This window comes from Silurus aristotelis, assembly GCF_946808225.1.
Source record: "Silurus aristotelis genome assembly, chromosome: 3".
In the NCBI taxonomy this organism is placed as follows: domain Eukaryota; kingdom Metazoa; phylum Chordata; class Actinopteri; order Siluriformes; family Siluridae; genus Silurus; species Silurus aristotelis.
In genome coordinates, this window is record NC_139576.1 from 3746924 (window position 1) to 3765725 (window position 18802).

General features: G+C 38.1%; 1 protein-coding gene across 2 annotated transcripts in view; it reads left to right on the plus strand.

Moving 5' to 3' along the window:
* The first annotated feature begins 36 nt into the window (after positions 1-36).
* Positions 37-18802, plus strand: part of pms1 (PMS1 homolog 1, mismatch repair system component) — a 36958-nt gene continuing 18192 nt past the window's right edge. For both annotated transcript variants that reach the window (XR_014532654.1, XM_083536264.1), the window contains exons 1-6: positions 37-139; positions 1374-1516; positions 1975-2157; positions 2678-2780; positions 3004-3167; positions 9876-9992. Coding sequence is in view for 1 of the 2 variants with exons in the window: in XM_083536264.1 (XP_083392390.1) it covers positions 1385-1516; positions 1975-2157; positions 2678-2780; positions 3004-3167; positions 9876-9992 (699 nt within the window). In the remaining variant the exon portion in view is untranslated. The remainder of the gene's footprint in view (positions 140-1373; positions 1517-1974; positions 2158-2677; positions 2781-3003; positions 3168-9875; positions 9993-18802) is intronic.

An 18802-nucleotide genomic window follows, 5' to 3' on the forward strand; every position in this document is an offset into this window, starting at 1 on the left:
GAGCAGAGACTAGGTGATGACGTTTAAAAAAGGCGTCTTTTTTGAACGATTTCACTTCCGCATTGGAGAAGTAGGTGCCGTTATGGTGTGTTGGGGGAAAAAAAAAGTAATCAAGGATTTAATGTACTGAGGAATTTTTGTGAGTAATTTATTGATCTGAAACATATACATGTAAAACAAATAATTACGTTTTTCTCTTATTGATTGCAAGAATTAATGCGTTCCATCACTGCAGTGTATAATAGGTTTTAGAGGAGCTCTGTGCACACACAGGCATTATATTATTATTATTATTATTATTATTATTATTATTATTATTATTATTATTATTATTATTATTATTATTATTATTATTATGTAAATCTATATCCCATCAGATCTGGTGCATCAGTTGCATATGAAGCTTCCAAAGACTTTCAAAATAACTTGCAGGATCTCATTCTAAAGGATCAGCAGAGATGCAGATGAGGATGTTATTTATTTTATTGATATTTTCACCATATCTCTTTTATGCCTGATTTATAGAACACGTTGCAATAAAGCAATTTTGGGGGCCAAGCACCAAAACTCCATGAGTTGCAAACTCACTGATGATCTTCACTGAGCAATCAGAGCATGTGGTCCATTCATAGCTTCAGGTCCTGGTTCTGAAGATGCAGATGATGACTGGTGTGTGTGCAGTTGTTGCTAAGATGATCACAGTTTTACTTCCTGTTCTAGATTTGATTTCTCTGATGATGAAGTCAGATTTGGTGGTGATTAGTGATCATTTGTAGGAGGAGTGAGAAAGTGGTGAGAAAACACAGGGGGAATTTACACATTGAAAGGTTGGGAGTCGTGGATGCCTCTGGACTGGAACGGAAATTATTCTGATTTGTCAAGAAATTAATGTCTAATAACTTATTTGTTATTTATAATGTCTAATCTGAATTATATATATATGTGATTTCTTTCATTTCTTATTAAATTTCTTACTGAATTTTTTATTTATTTCTGAATATTTTTCTTTCTTTCTTTCTTTCTTTCTTTCTTTCTTTCTTTCTTTTTGAATTTTTGAACTTCTTTTTTTTCTTCTTTTTCTTTTATAATTCTTCTTTTTTTTAAATAATTTTTAATTTATTATAATTTCTTTTCCTGAATCTTTTTTTTCTGAATGACTTTCAGAATTGTTGAATTTCTTTCTGAATTTCAGATTTTTTTTCTTTCTGAATTTCTTTCTAAATCTTTAAATTTTTTAATAAATTTTTTTTATTTCTTATGGTTTTCTAAATTTTGTACTGGATGTTTTTCTTATTTAAATTGTTGATGTAATAAATAGCAACAATTTTTGGATCCGACTCCTTTATTTTATTCTGTTTCTCTCATGTTTGCAGATGAATAAGGGATGAAGGCTCTTCCTCCAGACACCGTGCGACTGCTGTCCAGCTCTCAGGTCATCACATCTGTTGTTAACGTCGTGAAGGAGCTGGTCGAGAACTCGCTGGATGCTGGATCCTTAAACCTGGAAATCAAACTGGTAAATTGATGAATATGTGTAAACCCTTAGAGTCAGAAAACACACACACACACACACACACACACACACACACACACACACACACACACACACACACACACACACACACACCCCAAATAATTATGCTGTAGATACTAACAATATATGAATGAGTGTTATTTATATTCTTGTTTTGTCCTTCTGGATGTGGTTTGTGGACACCTGACTATAAGATTGTGCTTCTCTGTGAACGTCCCTATCATCATGTTACAATAACTGCCACTCTTCTGAGAAGATGTTCCACTAGCTTCTCCTAGAGTGGAAAAATCAGGTGTCCCAGTACCTTTGGCCGTGTAGTCATGATTGTGTATTGGCGTGAGAACCGTCCAGTCCCCCGTAGTAAAGAGTTTTTCTCTGAAGCAGAAGTGCAGAATGACCAACAGTTCACTCTGTAATGGACGTTTGTGTTTGTCCTGTAGGAGAATTATGGGATGGATCGTATCGAGGTGCGAGACAACGGCTCTGGGATCAAAGCTGCTGATGCTCCTGTGATGGCGGTGAAACACTACACTTCTAAAATCTCCTGCCACGAAGATCTACAGCATCTTCACACCTACGGCTTCAGAGGAGAAGCTCTTGGGTCCCTCTGTGCCGTTTCCGAGGTAACACACCTTTCTTTCTTTCTTTCTTTCTTTCTTTCTTTCTTTCTTTCTTTCTTTCTTTCTTTCTTTCTTTCTTTCTTTCTTTCTTTCTTTCTTTCTTTCTTTCTTTTCTTATTATTGTTTTTCTTTTTTCATTGTTCTTTGTTTTTGTTTTTATTTGTTTCTTTCTTTTTATCTTTCTTTCTTTTTAGATTTTTTTCTTGATTTTCTTTGTTTTTATTACTTTTCTTATTATTTTTTCCTTTTGTTTTTCTTGTTTATTATCGTTTTTGTTCGTTTGTTTTTCTTTATTTATTTTCTGATTTCTTGAACTTTTTTTTGCTTTTTATTATTGTTTTTTTTTCAGTTTTTTCTTTCTTTTTTCTGTTCTTTTCTTTTATTCTTATTGGTTTTGTTTCTTTCTTTCTTTCTTTTTTTCTTTCTTTCTTTCTTTCTTTCTTTCTTTCTTTCTTTCTTTCTTTCTATTGTTTTTTTCTCTTATGTAATTATTGTTGTTCTTTCTCCCCCTCCCTCTCTCCAGGTCATTATCACCACTAAAACAGTTGAGGATGAGGTCAGCACTCAGTACACACTGGATTTAAAGGGGTGTGTGGTCTCACAGCGGCCCTCACACCTCGGCCAGGGTAAGTGTGTTTCAGTCCCATTAAATAATAATAATATAATAATCAAATAATCATAATAAAAAAATTATAATCATAATCATAATAATAATATAATAATAATAATAATAATCAAATAATAATAATATAATAATAATGTAGTAGTAGTAATAATAATAATAATAATAATAATAATAATAATTATAGCACGGAAGATGATCAGAGATGTTCCTCTGTCTTCACACAGGTACCACTGTTTGTGCCCTGAAACTGTTTAAGAACCTCCCGGTGCGGAGACAGTATTACTCCAACAGCAAGAAGTGCAGAGACGAGCTGAAGAAGGTGCAGGATCTGCTCATGGCTTATGGCATCATCAAGCCTGAGCTGAGGATCGTGTTCACGCATAATAAGGTTTGGAGCATCACAGTTTATATTCAGTGTCTGAAGGTAAAGCGTCAGGTGGTTCAGCTCACTGGACCAGGTGATCTGTAATAATGTTAAAGACTGTAATCTAACATGTTCTTCACAATTCTACATAACCATCAAAACTATTTTTGGCTCAAAATGTAAAATATTTAAAGTCCATCTAATTTAAAGTCTCTTTCCGTCTTATTTTGTGACTTTGAGGTATTTGGTTTTGTGGGACTCCTGAACAAACTGCATGTCAAATATCTGATTAACCATCAGCTCATAATCCATCAGGGGCTTCATCCAACATTTTGGCTTCACCCTGAGAAATTCATATGGATCACTACATGCTTTTCAAAATCTTTACACGCTGCACATTGTGTTAGATTAGATGGTAGGATTGGATGTTAGATTGGATATTAGGGCTTGATATTAGACTGGATATTAGATTGATATTAGATTGGATAATAAAACTGGATGTTAATATGAGATGTGGATGTTAGATTGGATGTTAGATTGGATGATAGGACTGGATGTTAATATGGGATGTGGATGTTAGATTGGATGTTAGATTGGATGATAGGACTGGATGTTAATATGGGATGTGGATGTTAGATTGGATGTTAGATTGGATGATAGGACTGGATGTTAATATGGGATGTGGATGTTAGATTGGATGTTAGATTGGATGATAGGACTGGATGTTAATATGGGATGTGGATGTTAGATTGGATGTTAGATTGGACGATAGGACTGGATGTTAATATGGGATGTGGATGTTAGATTGGATGTTAGATTGGATAATAAAACTGGATGTTAATATGAGATGTGGATGTTAGATTGGATGTTAGATTGGATGATAGGACTGGATGTTAATATGGGATGTGGATGTTAGATTGGATGTTAGATTGGATGATAGGACTGGATGTTAATATGGGATGTGGATGTTAGATTGGATGTTAGATTGGATGATAGGACTGGATGTTAATATGGGATGTGGATGTTAGATTGGATGTTAGATTGGATGATACGACTGGATGTTAATATGGGATGTGGATGTTAGATTGGATGTTAGATTGGATGATAGGACTGGATGTTAATATGGGATGTGGATGTTAGATTGGATGTTAGATTGGACGATAGGACTGGATGTTAATATGGGATGTGGATGTTAGATTGGATGTTAGATTGGATGATAGGACTGGATGTTAATATGGGATGTGGATGTTAGATTGGATGTTAGATTGGACGATAGGACTGGATGTTAATATGGGATGTGGATGTTAGATTGGATGTTAGATTGGATGATAGGACTGGATGTTAATATGGGATGTGGATATTAGATTGGATGTTAGATTGGACGATAGGACTGGATGTTAATATGGGATGTGGATGTTAGATTGGATGTTAGATTGGATGATACGACTGGATGTTAATATGGGATGTGGATGTTAGATTGGATGTTAGATTGGATGATAGGACTGGATGTTAATATGGGATGTGGATGTTAGATGAGATGTTAGGTTGTATGTTAGATTGGATAGTAAGGTTTGATGTTAGGTTGGATGTTAGATTGGATATCAAGGTTTGATGTTAGGATTGGATGGTAGGGTTGACTGCTAGGACTGGATGTTAAAATTGGATGTGAGAGTTTTATGTTAGATTTGATGCTAGAATTGTATGTAGGACTGAATGTTAGATGTAATGTTAGATTGGAAATAGTTTGCATTTTAGGGATTGATCATATTTAGAATTGTGGGATTTTTATGATTTTCTTTCTTTCTTTCTTTCTTTCTTTCTTTCTTTCTTTCTTTCTTTCTTTCTTTCTTTCTTTCTTTCTTTCTTTCTTTCTTTCTTTCTTTCTTTCTAATCTTACATTTAAAGTAGAGTATAAATCTAAATTATCCATTTTTACACGTTGTAACGATGTAATAATGTATATGGACGCTTGGTGGCGCCAAATGTCCATAGAATGTCCCTTTTGGTTTCATCGCAGAGCAGCAGCGTGTAAACCGTTACCTACATGCTGATATACACGTTCCCGTCACAACACATTATACACGATATAGCCAGAAGTTTGTGGACACCTCACCATAAATTTGATCTGTGCTTCTTTTCGAACTCCAGATCTAGTCCACCTTTACTGTTATAATAACCTCCACTCCTCTGGGAAGATGTTCCACTGGATTGTGTGGACTTTCATTCAGGATGTGTGTTAGTAAAGTCAGGTTCTGATGTAGGTGAGGGTGAGGAGGTCTGGGGTGCAGTCAGCATAAATAATTCATCCCGAAGGTGTTCAATAAGGTTGAAGCTCCACATCATCCAAAAAGCAGATCTTCATGGAACTGGAATTGTGCATTGCCATGCTGGAGCTTGTTTTGGTCACCAAGTGTAAATGAAGGTAAGATTTAACACAGACATCCGAGACAACCGCGTGCCTCTGACCGTTCGAGGAAGAAGCACATATATGGAGTGGAAAAGCAGAGTGTCCTAATACTTTTGGCTGCACCGTGTTGGTATTAAATAAGTCAAAGGCCCTTTTTTAAAGGCACTCGTGTGTCTTTCAATATCATTTTACCATTCTACCATTTCTGATCCTACTTTAATAATCCGAAGATCCTGCCAAGACGTAGCTCAAAATCCTGACAGCACGCTTGTACCGAGGGACTGTTCCTCCACCACTCCATCACTTTCCGGCTTTCTTGGAAAGCTGAATTCATGTTAATTCTGGCTTTTCTGTAGGACAGATGTACCAAGGAGAAAATACTAATCGTCAAATACGGTGAAATATATGGACAAAGTGACATTTTAAAGGAAAATTCACCTACATTCATCTTATTCACTAAATCTGGGGTGTGTGTGGTTGTGTGTCTGAGGGCAGATGCCAAGCTTTTAGAATGTGGCCATATATGGCAAATTTTACAAATCCTGAATGCCAGTTTGCTTGTGGGCGTGGCCTATCCGAGAATTCCTATGTTTAAAAATGTTTTAACGTAGGGTGAAATTTAAATTTATGTTTACAAAATAGTAACCTTTGCAGTGTGATACAGCGCCCCCCAGTGTTCCTGCCACGAAGCGCGTCAAGCAGCTTCTGCTATTCGCTCCTGAACTCTTTCCAGCGGTGTCAAAACGGCAAACTTTGAGACGGATCTTCATCGACAAGAAAGAGCTCCGGTGCTCCCTGTGACTATGCGTGCAACCTCGTGCTGCCATCTGATTCGATACCACCAATGCCCACTCGAATGATGTAACCTCAGATGATATCTTGAAGGTACCATGTTCTGTATGACTTTATCATTCTCTCAAATCATCGTGAAGGAATTCTGGATTACTTCCTTTACTGCGTTACTTCCGTTTATTGAGTTGCTACCAGAGGTACAGCACAGCATTTCAGTCAAGATTGAGGTCTGGTCTTTGACCTCAAATCCTGAGATTCTAGTCTTTTTCAGATGTTCTGCTGCGTGACCCAATTTTGGTTAAGCTTTAGCTGTCAGACAGATGCCCTCACTCTAGAATACTGTACTTTGGTATATAAAGGAGTTCATGGTGGACTTATTGACTGCCTGTTGCTCAGGTCCTGTAACTGCAAAACAAGCCCAGATCAGCACATTGACAGTTAGTGTTATGTGTTTGCACACCAAACTGTGCATTATGGCCAAACATCTCCATGTCTTGGTCCTCTCGTCTGTTCAAAGTCTTGTGGTTTGTTCTATGTTCTTTTTAGAGAGAAGAAACTTTCTCCTGGCATCTTTCCCAAACAACCCATACTGGTTCAGGCTTTTTCTAATTGTACTGCCATTCATTTAAAATCAAAATCCCAAATTCAAAATTACATTTTAAAATTTCCTGAAGACCTTGGAGTAAATTTGCTGGGACGTCCACTCCTGGGAAGATTGTGGACTCACTTGTATATGTTCCACTGTGCAAATAATTGACTATCAATTTTATGGAAATGGCCTTATAACCCCTTCCAGATTTCTGGGCAGCTTCACTACTATCGTTGCTGATGTCCTTGTGTGAAAACACACCCGAGTGCTCCAGAACAACGTCAAATCGGGCTTTTCTAGAGGTGCTCACATTTTTCTGGCATTTTAACAAAGGCGTTTAATCGGTGAGGGCGTACTTAGATTTTCACACGTGACTCGTAATGGAAAAACTCATATTTACTAATTTACACATACTCATGTTTACTGCTATTCAGTCACACTTTGTTTGAATGTGATGTTAAGTCGTAAATTTCCTCTTGTCTCACATTTGAGTCTAAGAACAGCATATTCTCATTCCTGTCCTCTGTTTTATTAACAATCAACACCTTACGAACTGTAGATTTTGTCGGTCAGGATCATTCCGTTCCCCACAAGGCCGGTTTTTATGCCGAGTTTTCCTATGGCTACCTGCTCTAAAACATTCTGTTCCAGTAAAAGACGACTTGTATGAATATGCTGTATGAGCTGCACAGGGACGGGAGGGGAAGAAGTGAAGAGTAATAAAAGCAAAGTATGGGAAGAGGAGGTATCTCTTTCCTCACTCGCTGTGTGTGTGTGTGTGTGTGTGTGTGTGTGTGTGTGTGTGTGTGTGTGTGTGTGTGTGTGTGTGTGTGTGTGTGTGTGTGAGAGACAGACATCCCTCTGCAGATCTCTTTTCTTTTATAATAAACTTTCTTTCTGTTTGATTCTACTCGAGCCTGAGACTATTATCCAGGATTGGAGATTTTGTAAACGTGGTATTGTTCATCTGAGGTTGGTTTTACCAGAATCTTAAACCCATAGAAGGATCAGACGGTAGTATTGATGATATCCTGATCATGCAAAACCTTAGAATTCAAAGGGGGTGTGCTTTCTTTTTCACATTTCTTATTCAATGTGTGGTCAGGTAGGACCTTCGAGGTGAAAGCTGCTCCGTAGACCCTTTTTTTTCGAAGGCGCTACACAAATATTGAATCGTACCGATAGATTAGCATAAGTTTTTGTTCTTTTTCTACAAGATCGAAATAACGCCATCATTTACTTACGATTTTGTAGAAGTCGAGATTGAATCGATAATTTCGTTGAAAACACGTGTGTTGTTTTCTTTTTTTTTTTACATTTCATGCTAATCACCTGTCAGCTAGTCAACTATTGTACCCCACAGACCAGTTTAATATAAAATATACTTCATTTAAATGTACTCTTATGGCATTTGGACGAGTTAAGGGCCTTGCTAAAGGGCCCCAGCAGAGGCAGCATAGTGGTGGGAATTGAACTCATGACCTTCTGATCAGAATTCCAACATTTTAAAAACAGGACTACACCGTCCCCCATTTTTATAGAAAGCCTGGTGAATGTTTCGGGGTTCAGATTGGACCGTACGCTTGCAATACGGACACTTGAGTATGGAATGGTCTACAAGATTTTCTGGAGAATTGTGTGAGATTCATTCAGACACATTTTAGTAAAGTCTGGTACTGATGAAGCTGAGGTGAGGAGGCCTGGGGTGGGGGTGGGGGTCACTTTTATTCCAAAGGTGTTCTATAGAGTTAAAAGCAGACCTCTACGTCTATAGACCCCCCCAAGAACGTTCTTGCGACCCATTTGCAACTCTTCCAAAATTTCTGGGTCAAGACGTTGTTGGGAACCTTTGCCCTTAGTATTATAACTTAATATCCATATTAAAATAGCTATACAGGTGTTTGGGTTGTTTTTTTTGTTGAGCATATTCAAATCCACACTATGCATCCAGTAAACCAGAGGATAAGTTGAAAAAAACTCAGGAGTTGGTTGTCCTTCAACCTGGAAGTGGTCCAAATTTAGCAGTGTGACGGCGAGATTAGCCACTAAGCCGACTCAAATAAGGCTATGGCTGAAGGCCTAAGGCTGTCATTTAAGCCTAATGTACCGAACAGAGCGGTGTGAGGTTTACAGGCCTGATTTTTAAGTGCAATAGCAGATTGTGGGTGATCCGTCTAACATGTGGCCGTGTCGCCGAAACAAAAAGCGATATGCGGGGATCCGCATATCGGAGGATTTCGTTCCTGTAGGTTATTTTAACGGGAACGATTCACTAGTCTACTTAACGAGGGCAATCTATTTCTTTATTTTTCTTTCTTTTAAATTTTTTTTTATTTTAAATATAAACGCGATGGCGATGGACGCGATGGACCTCGGACCGGTGTCTCATATCACAAACTTCGCACTTCATCGCGTGTTGGGTTTCACGAGTTCTCTTAAAGCTGTTTACTAGAGAGATCCTTTTACACTTATCAAATTGTGTATTTCATAGCAGGGATGCATGCTATGGCCCGCATGCACCTCAGAAATCAACACCTTGGATATATTTACTAGCGAGTGGAAGTGCCAGTGACAGGCAAATGCATGGGTGTGAAAATATGTGTCCATTTCTAATGCAACTGCACTCCTATTTGCAGGAGGCGTATTCAAGTTTGTTCAGGAACCAACAACTTGGTTCCTGAGTTGATGACATTTCCAGTGTTCATCAACTCCTCTGTGAATTATTTGAAAAATCCCACAGGCCCAAAAGAAGTAGTCGGTCATGATGTAGATGTCAAGTTCTTCTACACGTGAGGCCTTTTTTGTTTTTGAAAGCTCACGCGTTCATTTTCGGCTGGTTAATTGTTTATAATTCATGCGTACGTATGAGGACTCGGCCCTACAGGTGGTCTTATTTTAGGACGGGGAGAAAATAGCCTGACCCATTTTTACCATGTTGTTTCAGGTTGTGGTGTGGCAGAAGTCCAAGGTATCGGATCACGCCTCGGCTCTCATGGCCGTGCTCGGATCCTCCGTCGCCGCCAACCTGTTACCGGTTCGACATCGCCACGAGCAAGCAGAGGTCAGTGACGCTCTGGGAAACGCTGGGAAAAGGAATCGTACACAGCCAGAGTTCATGCACAGCAATGGAACAGCTTGTTATTTTTTTCGGCATAAAATGATAGAGATGAAGAGAAACCTGGTTGGTCCTGTACCTGTACTTGTGGATGGTAGTAGTGGTGTTGGGGGTTTTAATACAATTACACTTATATACACCTTTTACAAGATCGCACACTCTCAGTCGTGCCCCCCCCCCCCACATTGGGATTTACCATTATCTATTTTATTACATATACAAATCAGCATTTAGGAAAAGGCCATTTTCCTGAATTCTTTGGTTAGGTTATCAAATGACTGAGCAGAAAACTTGCATTTTAATGTATTTTAGTTCAAAAAGTGGGTGGAGAAAAGTGATAGCAGGAGTGATTTGTGATAGAAGAGTATCTGTGAGAGTGAAAGGGAAAGTTTATAGGACTGTGGTGAGACCTGAGATGGTGTGTGGTTTAGAGACAGTGGCATTGAGTAAAAGACAGGAGGTGGAGCTGGAGGTAGCAGAGCTGAAGATGTTGAGGTTTTCGTTGGCAGTGACGACGATGGACAGGATTAGAAATGAGTTTCTTAGAGGGACAGCGCATGTAGGACGTCTTGAAGACAAGGTGAGGGAGGTGTGATTGTGATGGTTTCGACATATGCAGAGGAGGGACATGGGGTATATCAGTAGGAGAATGCTGAGGATGGAGACACCAGGAAGGAGGAAAAGAGGAAAACTAAGGAGGAGGTTTTTGGATGTTGTGAGAGAAGACATGCAGGTAGTTGGTGTGATGAAGTCAGATGTAGAGGAGATGGATGATCCGCTGTGGCGACCTCTAATGGGAGAAGCTGAAAGAAGAAGAAGAAGAAGAAACAACATGATCTCACCAGATGAAGATCCAGCTAAAAAGTCGACGTGTTGACCATTGCGGAGATTCAGCAAAAATAGCAAAAGGTGCTTGACGTACTTCGAAAAGAAGACTTCCAGGACACATTCCTGAAGAGGCAGGAACGCTGAAAACGCTGAGCAAGGGGACTATTTTAAAGGTCATGGTGTGTAAACGTAGATGAATAAAGTCTCGAAACATTTTGATACCACCTCGTACACAATCAATGAGAGGTCGATCGTTTTAAGCTAACCTTTAATTTTTGTACCATTGATTCCTTTTGAGAAACTACATCATTTCAGATGTTTTTTCAGATGTATTTGTCGCTTTACTGCGTCATATCTAATTTTCATGGAAGGAATTTAAATAATTCTCAATTTTTCCATTGATACAAAAATTCCCCAGATTGTTATTTTCTGGTCACGGCTCCATTTTTATTCTATTTACATTTAAAAAGGGTACAAAAAACCTTTGCACTTGACTTTAGCGCCGACTTGTGTAAAGTATTAACTGGGTAAAAAAAAAAAAAGAAAAAAGAAAAAAAAAAAAAAAAAGTTCACCATATTATTATTATTATTATTTTTATACAACCAGAAGAAAAAGAAAGTAGATATTCATCAGCTTCCGAACCTTGTTCTCCCAATGGCCACGTTTTCTAAAAAGCTCCAAATGAATAAACAGTGGAGTCTTGACATGTCACGTTGAGCTAAATTTGACTTAAAACATCGTTTGGCTCCTGCAGGGAAACTGAGCTCAGGGACTCACATAACATTTTCACTGCAAAGGGCTCTTCCCCTCTCCCAGGAGCACTGTTTCTCTTCGCCTTGCCTGTGCATTCCTCAGCACTGAAATTTCTTTCTTTTCTTTTTTGTTTGACTCAGCATTCTGCCCAGGTAGTCCCTCAGATCAAAACCCCCTGCGTTCAACCTCTTTGTGGCAAAGCTTTGTTCGTGTCATGGAAATCCTTTGGCTAGTCAACTGGTAGACAGAAAATTCACAAAAAAATAGCTAATGACTGCAAAATAAAGAAAGAACGATAGTAAAAATGGGATAAAATTTACTGGAATGTCAAGACTTACCTCATAAGTACATACATATACAACATACAGAATGAATAAGACCAACCCAAACATCAATGTTTACCTCAGATTTGTTCATAAATTTATATTTTAAGACTAAGAATTAGAAACTATGTACTATAATCACATATCGCATTGACCTCCTTAACAAAGCCATACTTAAAAACGTGAACGTTTCATCACAACTTGTGAACTCAGACATTGTGGCATGATTCTGGACATTTCATGATCTTTAAGCTTTGAAATCGAGGAAAGCTTAACACTTTTTGCCTTTGTCAAGCCGAACAGCATTTTGTTTTATCGTAGCATAACTGCAGCTTCAAATCTCTTCCTTTACTTTCTCACCATTTATTTCTTAAGCAGTTGTTACCAACACCAAGATCAACCAAAATGATACTAATAAAGCTTATTTATTGTATCATCTGCTGAAGTTAACCGTAAATCCCATTCATGGCATTTAGCTAATGCCAGAAGCTAGCTTGCTAAAGGGAATGACAGTAGAAACAAAGCAAGGTAGACAGACACATCAACAATTTCCTCAGATTTGTTTCTACTGTCATTTTATTTATCTAGGTATGTATCTTTTGTTGTTAGCTAGATGCCATGGTTGGCATTTGTATTCCAGATGATGCTAATAAAGCACAATAATAAAGCATAAATTATAGTGTCGTTTCTGTTCAATTTGGTGTTCGTATGAGTAATTTACAAGCAAATCTGAGGTAAATGTTAAATTCTTTACAGTTTGATCAAATTTTTTATATTATATTGGCTGTTCACTGGGTTTATAAAAGGTTTAAAAGCTGTAGGTACCTGAATTATTGTTTTACTGAATAACTTTTTAGTAATTTCACAGCATTAGCCACTGTAACAGTAAGTACATTGTGTATATTGGGTATATTGTGTGTTCACCCTTTTTTCTAATGTTTTATATGAACAATGGTTTGTTTTGCATGATTTGGTTTGCAGTCTTTGATAAGTATAATTATAGTGTCATTATGGACACATCAGAGTTTCTCAGCATGTCTATGGAAAATTTAAAGTTAAAGGTTAAAGGTCTACACATTTTACTAATAACAATAGCAGGAGGTTGGATTGTGCTTGCCGATAAATGATTAATCATCCAGTAGTTTTTAAAATGGATACTGGATAAAAACAAACAAACATAGCACTCCACGTAAAATAGTATTGAACTTTATTACAAAAAAAAATGTAATAAATAATAGGAAAAAAAAAATATTAATATAATAATGAATAAATGTAATTATACTATTTATAAATAAAAAAAACAGTATGTAGTGTCACTGATTCAACTCTAGAGGCTGCTCTCGTAATTAAAGCGGACCAGAAGCTGGAAAAACTATCTGTATGGATTTTTGCCAATAGTCGCTAGTTCCAGCGATTAGCCATCAGTGCCGATTAATCGGCAAAACCATTGAATCGCTCGACCTCTATTTATGAGAGCAATTTCTTGGTTTCACAGTTTTTCTGAATTGTTTGATGTTACTCTTCAAAAAGGCAGAATAAAATTCGGGTGTTGGAAAACTGGAAAGCAAGTTCACGGGGTGCACACAAATTTTTTATTTGCAGTATCTTAAATATGCCCTCTTTTATTGTTGCTATGATCTGGTATCTACTATAACAGTGGTGAACAAAGTACATAAACAGTCTACTTGAGTAAAAGTAGAAATTCACTCGGTAAAATATTACTTCAGTGAAAGTAAAAGTGCTCCCTTTAAAATTTAACTTGAAAGTGTCTAAAGAACTATGATTTATTATGGCTATAATGTTCGTATTATCATTTTTTTCCCGCAAGACTCTTCGCTTAATCAACTCAGTTTATGTGAAAAGACTTTAATGCTACTCATAACACAAAAATCTATTAATAGAATGATATTTAACACTGAGTCAAACGCTGATTGATTTTTATCCAAATGATCATAAGTTTAAAACCTTCTTAAAACCAAATTACATTTACTTCCTTACTGTCCACCACTGCTCCATAATCCCCTTTACTAATCAACCGAAGTGTTTGTGTACAAAATAGATCATAATTTGTTTAATTACACCTTCCCTGTCCCTTATCTGTGCAAGTGTAGAATTGTGTCTGCACATTATTTAGCTTTTCTCACGCTCAACATCCTTCCAGCTAGACACCCTAAGCTCTAGCATCGCATTGTGTCCTGTGTCATTTTGCAATAAAATGTAATGCATTAACATCTTGCACTGAACATAGCAGAGATTTCTAGCGGTCAGTTTGGGCTCCAGAACATGTGAAGTGCGCGTGTCAGAGGATCTCAGCATGGCCAGGCTGGCGAAGAGCCGCTCTCATGCTGTGCTGGCACCAATTACGCTTTCCCTGGGCAGCGCACGCAAAGAACGGGCATTCGGTCACATGCTCAGCTGCGGAGAGTTCACATCGTTCGCTATGCCAACGAACAACCAACAAGCGGCTCTCGGCACCTGGTTACGACTTTCCTGGTCGTCCTCCTGTCTCTTAAACACGCACACAATTGTAAAGATTGACTGTTTTTCTCGGTGGTACTCCTCCGAGCTCCCAGAGCCAGTTTGTTTCTGCTCGGACACGGCAGATGAAATCTGTTAAATGCCATTCTGTTTGCAGTTAATCCCACCTGACAGATGTGGAGCGTGGTTCCTAGCCCATTTTTAATACTGTTTTTGTTTTGGAGGCCCTCCTTCAGATCAGTTCCTTACATAAGCCCTTGACCTTTTCCACCTCGGTTTCCTGTTGCGAGAGCTACCCTGGTTGTTTTTCCTCTTCTTCATGAAGGGCAGATCTTGGGTTCTGGAGTGCGATGCAGTGGTCATTTTAATTTGGAACACAATGACGTCAATCTGCGCAGTTGGAAAGGAAGCTATTGTGAGTGGACACATGGTGCCCTACTTTTTTAGCATCGTTGTCATAACCGGACAATTCTAAAGTTTTTTTTTTCCATGGACGTTTGATACTAAATTTCCAGTCCATATTTAAGGAGGCAGTGGATAAAGTAATAAAAAAGAGGTGTCCATTTGCTCTATTAACTGACCTGGGACAACTTCCTACTTTCACCAGTTCATCATTAGTTAATTGTTGTCAGGGTCCTGTTGGATTGGATTTCGTATCCGTTCAATGGTTTGTTATAAATGGTGCATTAATGCTGTAAATTTAATTTGATTTTTATCTTCTGAAAATCATTTATTTTCTTATATCTAATATACAGGTGCAGTGCAATAAATTAGAATATCGATAAAAAGTTTATTTATTTTAGCAATTCATTACAAAATGTGAAAATCGTATATTATATAGATACATCACACAAACTGATATATTTCAAGTTTATATTTATTTTAATTGTGCTTACATTTAACAAAAACCCACCAATTCACTCATAAGACCAATCAGAAAAGCATTTTAGTCAATTGTTGACCTTCTGGAAAGTCTGTTCATTTACTGTATATACTTGGTAGAGGCTCCTTTTGCTTTAATTACTGCCTCAATTCGGCGTGGCATGGAGGCGATCAGTCTGTCAGTCTGTAGCACTGCTGAGGTGGTATGGAAGCCCAGGTTTTTTTGACAGTGGCCTTCAGCTCATCTGCTGTTTTTGGTCTCTTGTTTCTCATTTTCCTCTTGACAATACCCCAGAGATTCTTTATGGGGTTCAGATCTGGTGAGTTTGCTGACCAGTCAATCACACCATCACCATGGTCATTTACCCAACTTGTGATGCTTTTGGCAGTGTGGGCAGGTGCCAAATCCTGCTGGAAAATGAAATCAGCATCTCCATAAAGCTGGTCAGCAGAGGGAAGCATGAAGTGCTCTAAAACTTCCTGGTAGACCGCTGTGCTGAACGTGGACCTGTTAAAACACAGTGGACCAACACCAGCAGATGACACGACTCCCCAAACCACTACTGACTGTGCAAACTTTACACTGGACCTCAAGCAGCTTGGATTCTGTGCCTCTCCTGTCTTCTTCTTCCAGACTCTGTGACCTTGATTTCCAAAGGAAATGCAAAATATTATTTCCTTTCATCTGAAAAGACGACTTTGGCCCACTGAGCAACAGTCCAGTCCTTTTTGTGCTTTGCCCAGGTAAGACACCTCTGATGTTGTCTCTGGTTCAGCAGTGGCTCGACACGAGGAATGCATCAGTTGTAGCCCATGGAGACGTCTGTGTGTGGAGGCTCTCAAAGCACTGACTCCAGCTGCAGTCCACTCTTTGAGAATCTCCCCAAATTCTTGAATGGGCTTCGTTTCACCTTTTTCTAACACATCTTTTCCTTCTATTCAACTTTCCATTAATGTGCTTGGATCCTGCACTCTGTGAACAGCAGCTTATTTAGCAATGACCTTTTGTGTCTCACCCTCCATGTGCAGGGAGTCAATGATTGTCTTCAGGACAACTGTCAAGTCAGCAGTCTTTCCCCATGATTGTGAAGACTAAACCAGACTGAGACACCAGTTAAAGGCTCAGGAAACCTTTGCAGGTGTTTGGATTTAATGAGCTGATTAGAGTGTGATACCACCAGTCTCCAGTATTGAACTTCTTCACAATATTATAATATTCTGAGATGCTGAATTTTGGGTTTTTATTAGCTGTAAGCCAAAGTCATCAAATAATCACATGAAATATATCAGTCTGTGTGATGATTCTATATAATATACCAGTTTCACTTTTTCTATTGAATTAATAAAATAAATCAACTTTTTAATGATATTCTAATTTATTAAGATGCACCCAACCAGTTACCACAAAGCTAGAGGTACTCAGTTGTATCTTTTGATGTGATATAATACAATTTTGCGTTCACTTGAACTTGGAAACCCAAACCTGTTCCAGCATGGCATTGCCCCTGTGCACAAAGATCTACTTTGAATAGGTTAGAGTGGAAGATCTTCTCCTATAGAGCTCTGATCTCATCCATAATGAACACCTTTGGGATGAATGTGAACACTGGCTGCACCCCAGGTTTCCTCACCTCGCCTACATCAGTACCTGCCTTTACTAACACCCTGGGGCTGATGAACACAAATGTCCACAAGCGCACTCCAAAATCTGGTGGAACATCTTCCTAAAAGAGTGGGGAACTACTACATATTTAATCACACAATGTCCGCAAACTTTAATGGTCTGTAAATATTAGAGGCACACATTTGTATTGCTTTACTGCTTTACATGGATTGGAGTAAAATATATAAGCTATAGAGCTTCAAACCTATTGAATACTCAATTTATTCTGCATTGAGTCTAAATTTGCGAACATTTTTTATTTTTATGATGTGCTACTCTACTTGGAATGAAATCACCAGTGATTGTCACATCTATTTAAATCTTGTATAAGATTAGATTGGATTAGATTAGATTAGATTAGATTAGATTTAACATTATTGCCAATGCACGTTATGGTACAAGGCTACGAAATACAGTTAGCATCTAACCAGAAGTGGATTGTGGACAAAATTATTACAAAAATATATTGGCTGGTAAGGCAATGGTATATGATATATATAAATAACTAATGATAGATGAATTAATATGAAATAAATTATATGAATATAAACAGTGCACAAAGAGGGTTATATATAATGGGTACAATGGTCATGGATAGTGCGAGGAAGGAGATATTGTGTAAACTGAATAAATAGGTTCTATTTAATTCAGATTATTCATTTATTATACAGATTTACTGTCCTCATTACAGCCATTATTGACAAAATGACTGGCAACAAAAGTGAGTACACCCTAAGTAATAACAGCTGTATTGTGTTAAATTATGCAAAGCCACATGTCCTGTTCATCATGTTCATGTTTTTGTCTGCTTGACAGAACCATACAAATTTGTACAATTCTCTCATACTGAACACTGGATGTTCAACATGCACCTCATGGTAAAGACTCACGGAGGTTTTGAGAATTAGAAATGTTGCTCTCCACAAAGATACCGAGGCTGTAAGAAGATCAGAAACACCCTGAAACTCAGTAACAGTACAGTGGTCAGGGTCATACAGAGGTTTTCCAACACGGGTTCCACTCGGAACAGACCTCGTAATGGTCCATCAAAGAAGTCAAGTCCTCGTGCTGTGCGTCAGGTGCAGAAGCAACTTCAAAAAACAGACCCATGAGTGCTGAAGCTTTAAGGGCCGCTTGTCAGAGCTCAGACTACAACAAGTCGGTCTGCAGGCCATCGTCTCAGAAGAAGCCTCTTCTGAAGCTGCTTACAAGAAAGTCCACAGACAGTTTGCTGAAGAAAACCTGTCCAAGAGCATGAATTACTGAAACCATGTCCTGTGGTCTGATGAGACAAAAAAAACTTGTTTGGCTCAGATGGTGTCCAGCATGTGTGGTGATGCCCTGGTGAGGAGAACCAAGAAAATTATACAGGTAGTCGTCGACTTACGACCACAATTGGGACCGACAAATCGGTCGTAACACGATTTGGTCGTAAGTAGAGTAGGCTATATGTACAGTACTGTGAAATGATGCCGGAAGCTGGTACGACACTCGTAACACGATTTGGTCGTAAGTAGAGTAGGCTATATGTACAGTACTGTGAAATTATGCCGGAAGCTGGTAAAAAAAATAACGTACGCCGCGGATAGCGATTGTGGTCGTAAAGTCGAATGGTCGTAAGTTGCATAGGTTGTAAGTCGACAACTACCTATATATATAAAATATACATAAATATATGTTCATATATACACATAAGGTAATTTACATATATGTAAAAAAAAAATATTTCACTGAATTGGAATAAGTAAAAAAAATAAATAATAATAATAATTCGAAGCTGCTCTCCGGTTTCTTTAACCCACAGTTGGACTCTTATAGCAGTAACATA